The following is a 7,885-nucleotide window of genomic DNA, read 5'->3' on the forward strand; positions in this document are numbered from 1 at the left end:
ATTCACCGCCTTACCTTCATGGTGGGTTTTCTTTTTTTCTTCGTAGAGGACTCACTGACTCGTTTGCATTCCTGTCCAGGTCAATTGTTTTCACCTTGATAAAGTAATTTATTAATAGCAGATTGGCCCTTGTGCCTTCCTTCTGCAGGCGGCGAATGCTACGATCTTTCTTCGACCAGAAAGGATGAAACAATAAACCTGTTGAACCAAATCACGCTCAGTGAAAGAATATTTTATAGGTTCATTATCCATGTGTTCAGCCTCACTAGCTGTTACATCAGCAACGTCCTTTACTCCACAGCGGAACTGAGACAAACTTGCAGCGCACTCAGCTAATAGGAGAATAAGCCATTTTGTAATTATAGTATTTGTTTGCACGATGCAATCATCCCGTGTCAACAAAATGATAATGTGTACACTCCTGGAGCTTGAGGCGGTGTAACCTACAGTACTTCAGCCACACCATTTTTCTTTAGATGCATATATACTGTTTGCTAACAACTAACAGTCCCCGTGCATGAAATATTTGATCAGTTCTGCTCTACATCACCCTCTGCTTGCGCCTACAATGACTTTGCGATGGCTGCAGCATTGCTGTGTGCTATCCCATAAATGTAATGACACAGAATAAAATATTCAAGGCCCTGAAGATTTGAAGGAGAAATAATTGTACATTTTCTTGTCTTTTATAGGTCAGGAAGATTGGCGTAATGTTTTATAAACACTAACAAATCTATAAATGGAGGTTGGGGCTGAAGACTAGATGTGTAACAATAAAATAACCCTGGAGGTGAAGTGTAGAAAGAAGTGAGCTTACCTGACAGGTGTAGTCCTGTCCTTGACTCTCCTGTGATTGATTGATTGATTGATTGATTGATTGATTGATTGATTGATTGATTGATTGATTGATTGATTGATTGATTGATTGATCGATCGATTGATTGATTGATGCAATGAATTTACTCCCCACTGTAACTTTGACTTGTGTGTGTGATACACCAATTACCCTTTATCCATTTATACAACATACTTTTGGTGTCACTTTAATTCTTTGGGGGCCAACTCTTCTTGGTTTTTCAGCGTACTGTGCAAAGTATAAAGAAATAAAACATTTAAAGAGGTTATAATATATTGTTATTTTATTGGAAGCATCCTGTGAGGACATTTCTTGTTCAATAGCCTTAAAAATGTTTTTTTTTTTTAAAAGTGAGTCATATATGACATGCATGAACTAACATTTGATTGGAAAAAAACATTGCATTCCTATGAAAGTCAATTATAGCTTCAGTTCATTCACTCGTCTTGCTCTGTTCATTCATCTGTATGTTTTAAGGATTTCGTTATGTATCTTTCTTATCTTTCTTCATTCACGATCTGCTATTTTATTATTATTTATTATGCAAACACTTCTCATGAGTTTTTGAAGACTTTTTCAACCATCTCTATGCTTCAGTCCTTCGTTAGTTAACTTATGTTTAAATGTTTAATTAGAATCCAAGAAATCCCAAAGCTGAAAATAAGAACATGTATTATCTAAAGTTCATAATCCAAATGTTTAAAATTCACATGCTGCCATTTTTTATTCCCCCATCCAAATTTACCCAAACAACTACCAAAAATCATTGAAATGCCGTGCGTTAAATCACTGCCCGCTTAGATGCACTCATATTTCATGCACGATGAGCAATATAAATTCACGCATGAGAAGCCAAAGAGTGCATGTTTGCATGTACATTGATTGTGTGAGTGCTCCTTTCTTTGTAAGTGAAGTACCCCTGAAGAGCAGTGTACAGTGTTTGCCTTATTGAATTGTGCAAACTACACAGTATGTCCTCCTTCACCTGCAGGTTGGGCTGCAGAGAGACAGAAAAAGCAGGAAAATGGCAGAGTTCACATTTTAGTGACTCTCATCCAAATCAGAATCAATCTCATCCAGTGTTGAAAATTGGAAACATCAGGAGGAACGGCCATGAAATGCTGCATATTCATCTCAGTTGATGGTTTAATGCTCTGCCACATGGCTTCAAGAGTTGTTAGGTTTGTTTTGACATCATCATGATATACGTATGACATTAATTTAATCCCTAGAACTAGTTTAACTTAAAAGCAGTGATAAAACAACTTGTGTTGGTATCGCACCTCTTTTCTTCACAGAAACAATAATGCATGAAAAAACTGATTGATTTTTCAAGAGGTTTTGACCACATCCCAACTTTAAAACGCCATTAAAACACTCACTAAAGGAGCAGTCTTTCCATTCATACTTTAGCCTTTATTGCACAGCATCTCTGAATGGCAGCACTCCTAAAACCACATTATTTCACATAATGCAGTCAAGTCGTCAGCATAATTTTTGTGGATCTGCAGGCCTGACTCCATTTAAAATGGTCTCTTAAGCCATACCATGGCAAAAGGTTTCACACATGAATGCAACATACTGCAGATATAGATTTAATGTAGCAGCAAACAGAACCACACACACAATAAAACAAGGTGGTGTTTGTTCTGCAAAATTGAACTTATGATTAGCTTTCAGCTCTGCTAAGTAAATATCAGCTTCAGTTTCTTTGTTTGACAGTGATATTAATCTTTTTTTTCCTTTTCAGTGTGCTTTTCTAAATATAAAAGATAACCATACAGGGTAGCAGCAGCATGAGTCCATGTCCATGTCCATCACAAACATATATATATATATATATATATATATATATATATATATATATATATATATATATATATATATATATATATATATACACACACACACATATATATATACATATATATACACACATATATATATACATATACATACATACATACATGTGTGTATGTATATATATATATATATATATATATATATATATATATATATATATATATATATATATATATATATATACACATACACACACACACACACCACTGTTATCACTTCAATTTACAGACGTATTGTCATTCTCTGATTGAAAAATAAAACCACTATGCTTAACCTGTGGCTAAAGGACACTGGGAAGCCACGTTTTCATGTTGACTTCATCATGTCATACATTGGTGATCCTACTTAACTGGATTAATTGCTATGATTTGAAGAATGCCCGTGTGCTTTTTTTATACATATTCTTCTCTCCATACAAAACACAAACTGGCCAGTTGCATAAAGTTGACCTTCTCCACTGTCTTGATGTTAGCTTGCTATTCAGCATCTCTTTTTTTTAGCAGACAAGCAGAGAAGTCAATACAGTTACTTTGCAGTGATATGAATTCTTATTCCATGGATAAAACTGGAAACATTCTTAGAGGTTTTCTTTATTGGTTTTTAACAATTGGAATCTCTTGTCTGAATCCAAAGACTAAAGACACAGTTTTGTTTTATTTGCATGCACAACTATTTGTGATACTCTTTACTGTTTTATATTTTCGCACATTTTAACTTCAATACCCCAAAAATAAATATATAAATAAATCTCACTGGACGCAGGAAGAACATTAATTCACGATCTGCAGCATCTGAAACGCACCAGTTTATGGAATGCCTTCTTGAAGTCCTCGTTGGACATTGTATATATGATTGGGTTGATGAGGGAGTTCAGATATCCCAGCCAGGTGAAAAAGTCAAATAACTCAGGGTTTAAGCATGTTTCACATGTGGCTACCACCAGTGTGTAAATAAAAAATGGCAACCAGCAAACGATGTAAGCCCCAAGAATTATACCCAGAGTCTTTGTCGCTTTTCTTTCTCTGGCTGCTGAAATGCGTTTTTTCTCTAAAAGCGCGTCCGACACCGTTACTTTGACCTGGTTCTCGCTTGTTGAAGACCCGGTGTCGCTGGACGGGGTGTCATGCCTCCCGTACTGCAGAGAGGTTGTCGACGCCACGGATCCAGGGGAGTTGGTGACCAGATGTGCAGAGGTCAGTCTCTTCCCTACCTTCTTGGGTGACTGCTTCAGGATTCTTTTCCGCGCTTCGACGTAAATCCGTCCGTAGAGGACAATAAGAAGCAAAGTGGGGATGTAGAAAGCCCCAAAAGTTGAATATATGGTGTAAAAAATGTGATCCGTGTTGACGCTGCAGCTGGTCAGCTCCTCTGCCTTCACCTGCCTCCAGAAGAGAGGCGGCAGGGAGATGGAGATGGCTATGACCCAGGCTATGGCCACCATCCCGGCCGCGCGTCCCGGCGTGCGCTTTTTGGAGTACTCCACTGCGTCAGTTATGGCCCAATACCTATCCAAAGCGATTACGCACAGATGGAGGATGGATGCGGTGCAACACGTTATGTCCGAGGAGAGCCAGATGTCGCACACGATTTGCCCCAGCGTCCAGGTGTGGATGACCGTGTAGAGGACGCAGATGGGCATCACCAACAGAGACACCAGCAGGTCGGTGACGGCCAGAGAGGCGATCAGAAAGTTCGCCGGAGTTTGCAGTTTTTTGTATTGTGAAATAGTTGCGATGACAAAAGCGTTGGATAGAGTGGTGGCGAGCGTGATAACGGAGAGAATCAGCGCCAGACTGATTTGATAAGCGAGACTCTCCTCGTTTACATCCACATTTGGTGAATCTGTAGTAAAACTGTCGTTTGTGACGTTCATCGAGTGCGTAAACCCGATTTGACCTGAGCGCTCCATAACTTTTACTGACTTTTTTTCTCTGTCACCCTGTGAAATTTCTGATCATTAAGATGCCCCGATCGTAATGAACGTCGCCACATCCTTGCCATCTGGTCAGTTACATGTTACAATCAGTCTGAAAGAAAAACACGCTTTCTTTCATTCCTCGTTTGTTTCATTTTTTTTCTGTTGATGGGCAGATGTCAAACGGTGGAAGCAAATATCCATCCCCAGCTGATGAAACGTTTTTCGTTTTGCACCCATAAAGAAAAACTTAACTGTCTGATACAAAATACAAGACTGAAAAATGTTTCTGTGAATTCTAAGCGGTGCGTTCTGTAGTCCAACATCTTTTTTTTTTTTTTTTAAAACGGAATAGTTTATCCGCATGTAGGGCAGAAGTTCTCCAGGGCTGCGTCCCCCCAGGCCCCCTGTGGTTGAATGCCAGAGCCAGCCCGAAGTCTCAGTTTTATACTGACTCTGACATCAAACAAGCGCCACTGATCACAGCCTTATTTTTTTCTGTCTCGGTGAAGAGTAGGTTACTGCTGGGTCGTAGTGCCCAGTGTTTCTCATTTGTCACAGAATACGCACCTGAAAGAGGAAATTCGAAGTGGGGGAAATGATGTCTGATGTCCTATGCTGTAAATTCAGTCATTTGTATCATTGCAATTCATAAAGCATAAGGGTAAGTCGTAGTGTTATAAATGTACTTTATGAAAATTCTTCTTTTCTGATAATATTCCTAATCTTATTTTATGAATGATTTAATCCATTCATAGGCAATACCAATTCACCGTTTACAGTGTTTGCATTTTTTTTTTAATTTTATTAAAATATATTTTGAATCGAATTTCTGCATCATAATATCTAAACACTCACAAAGCATTTTGTGAATTTTTGTCAATTCTGTACTGCATAAAATTTATTGAATGCTTCAGTTAGTATTTGCATTTTTCTCAAAAAGAAAATACTAACTGATGAATATTTCAATCCAATACTGTCACACCAATATTTAATTTTTACCATTTATCTGAGAAATGTTGTGTCCACCCATATCAGGAGTACTACTGTGGCATGAAAATATATAAAGTCACAGACTGAAACAATGATAGAATCATAGTGGAAATTATGGTGAAACTACTTGGTGTCAAATTAAACACCTAAAAGAACCTAACCTAGAGCCTGAAGAGAAGAGCAGAAACATCATTCTTTATGTTTGAAACCACTCGCTGGTGGTTATAATCAGAATAAAAGCACTTAATACATTTTTCCAGTAATATGATATACTTGCAAACAGCTTATGATATGTATCAATGGAGGAATCTCTTCCTATAATGAAGCATTTTATATTATTACTTTAATCACTTATGACGTGTTCATACAGCAGGCCTCACTTTTGGATCCTCAGAACTACAGTTGTTGACAAAAACACTGATTCAGTTATACTTTTATACACTTATATATGCATACGAGTACATTGTTGTGCTCAAAAAACATTTATTACGTATTTGTAATAAAGGGACTAGTATGGAGTGAATTCATAGTCAACTTTATTGTCAAATGATTGTATCTTCATGCTGAACTCCTTCACAGCCCCCCTAAGAGACAAACAAACAAACATTTAGGAAATGATTGTGGTCTGCATATCCCGCAACATTTTTCCCGACAAATCAAATAGTCCTGTATTGTGCACTGAAGATGTCTGAATGACTGGCCAAAAGGCAACTGAGGATAAACATCAAAGGTTGTTCTTATTTATGACTGATGCATGCAGCCTTCAGTAATGAGTTATAAATACATTACACACAATGCATAAACCCTCAACTAGACCCTTATCAGACAGTGGTTCACAAACATTGACTGCTGCCATTTGGCACTTATGAGAAATGAAAACAGCTGACATTCATATTGACATTTCATGACGCCATTATGTGAGGATGTGGATCACTCCATCAGTTCTCAAGTTCACTCACAAAGCTGCAACGAGCCAATAACCTATTCAAAATCCTGATGACATTAGTGGAATGAGTTTTTAGTCTGGTCAGGAAAATATATGAATTGTGCAATTTGGCACTTCAGCTGACCAGTCCGAATGTGCATCTTTTGAAAGTGCTCTGATGCGAGTACTTAGGCTGAACATATTTTTATATTGTGGGATTTTTAAGCATCTGTAAAGCCAACAGCTACTCAGACAGACAGAACCATGGACAGCTCCTACCCTCATCTGTCAGCTAGTCAGTCATCTTCAGATTACCGCCGCTGTATCTGCCACAGCGGGTCATGGGGAGCCGGAGCCTATCTCGGCGGCATAGGGCGTGAGGCGGTGGACACTCCGGGAACGACACCAGTGCACCGCGGAGCCACACACAAAGACATACAACCATGCACACACACACTCATTCCTACGGGCAATTTGGAACAGCCAATCAACCTGAAGCGCATGGTTTTGGAGGTGAGAGGAAGCCTGAAAACCCAGAGAGAACCCACACAGACACGGGGAGAGCATGCGAACTTCGAACAGAGCAGGATTTGGATGACATAATCCTTGCAAAGCAATGTCCTTCTAATGCAAGTAACTTGTAAATTATCTTTATTTTAATAATGATGATGATAGATTAAAAAAAAAAGATGTAAATAATTAGCATAACTGACAATTGAGGTGCTCATTTATTTTTGGCAAGCTGATTAAAAACGCAGCAAGGGTGTTCGTGTCAAAACCTCAACTATCATTTAAAATGTAATGTAGCATGGAGGAATCTCACAAAGGAGAGAACTTATGATGCACTGATTCATCCAGACTCAATGAACTTCCAAAGGATCTTCATATAGCAGGACACAGTACAGTTACTTGGTAAGTGCCTGAATCAGAAAGACATTTGCAAGGTGAAAAAGACGTTCACTCTAAGCAATGGATGGCTGACTACATATTCCTTTATCCCCAGCACTGAGTCCACCATACATGAATTAATTTATGTGCTGTTAATGTTTATCCTCTATTGGGTTGTGGAATATGACTGACTACTCTGATTTTAGCCTGAAAACAGTATATTCCGGACAATATGTCAGTTCATCACAGGCCACTAAAGAGCAAGCAAACATTCTAATTTAGATTCACATCTATGGTCAAATTAGAGTCAACAATTCAGGTATATTGCATAGTTTTCATGGTCAAAGGGACCTAGAAAGAACCCATAAAGACGCAGGGAGAACATACAAGCCCCACTCCCAGAAGTCTGAGGTTCTCGGGGTGTTCCTGCTATGAAGCAGCAGCT

The 7,885-nt window shown here is 38.5% G+C and overlaps 1 protein-coding gene across 1 annotated transcript; it reads right to left on the minus strand.

Annotated features, from left to right (window-relative positions):
* Positions 1-3,428: 3,428 nt before the first annotated feature.
* On the minus strand, positions 3,429-4,628 carry htr1b (5-hydroxytryptamine (serotonin) receptor 1B). The gene has a single exon (XM_068338737.1). It carries the CDS (start codon positions 4,626-4,628, stop codon positions 3,495-3,497), a length of 1,134 nt encoding a protein of 377 aa, XP_068194838.1. The 3' UTR covers positions 3,429-3,494.
* Between the last annotated feature and the right edge of the window lie 3,257 nt (positions 4,629-7,885).

This window comes from Antennarius striatus, chromosome 17 (assembly GCF_040054535.1).
Source record: "Antennarius striatus isolate MH-2024 chromosome 17, ASM4005453v1, whole genome shotgun sequence".
Taxonomy (NCBI): Eukaryota; Metazoa; Chordata; class Actinopteri; order Lophiiformes; family Antennariidae; genus Antennarius; species Antennarius striatus.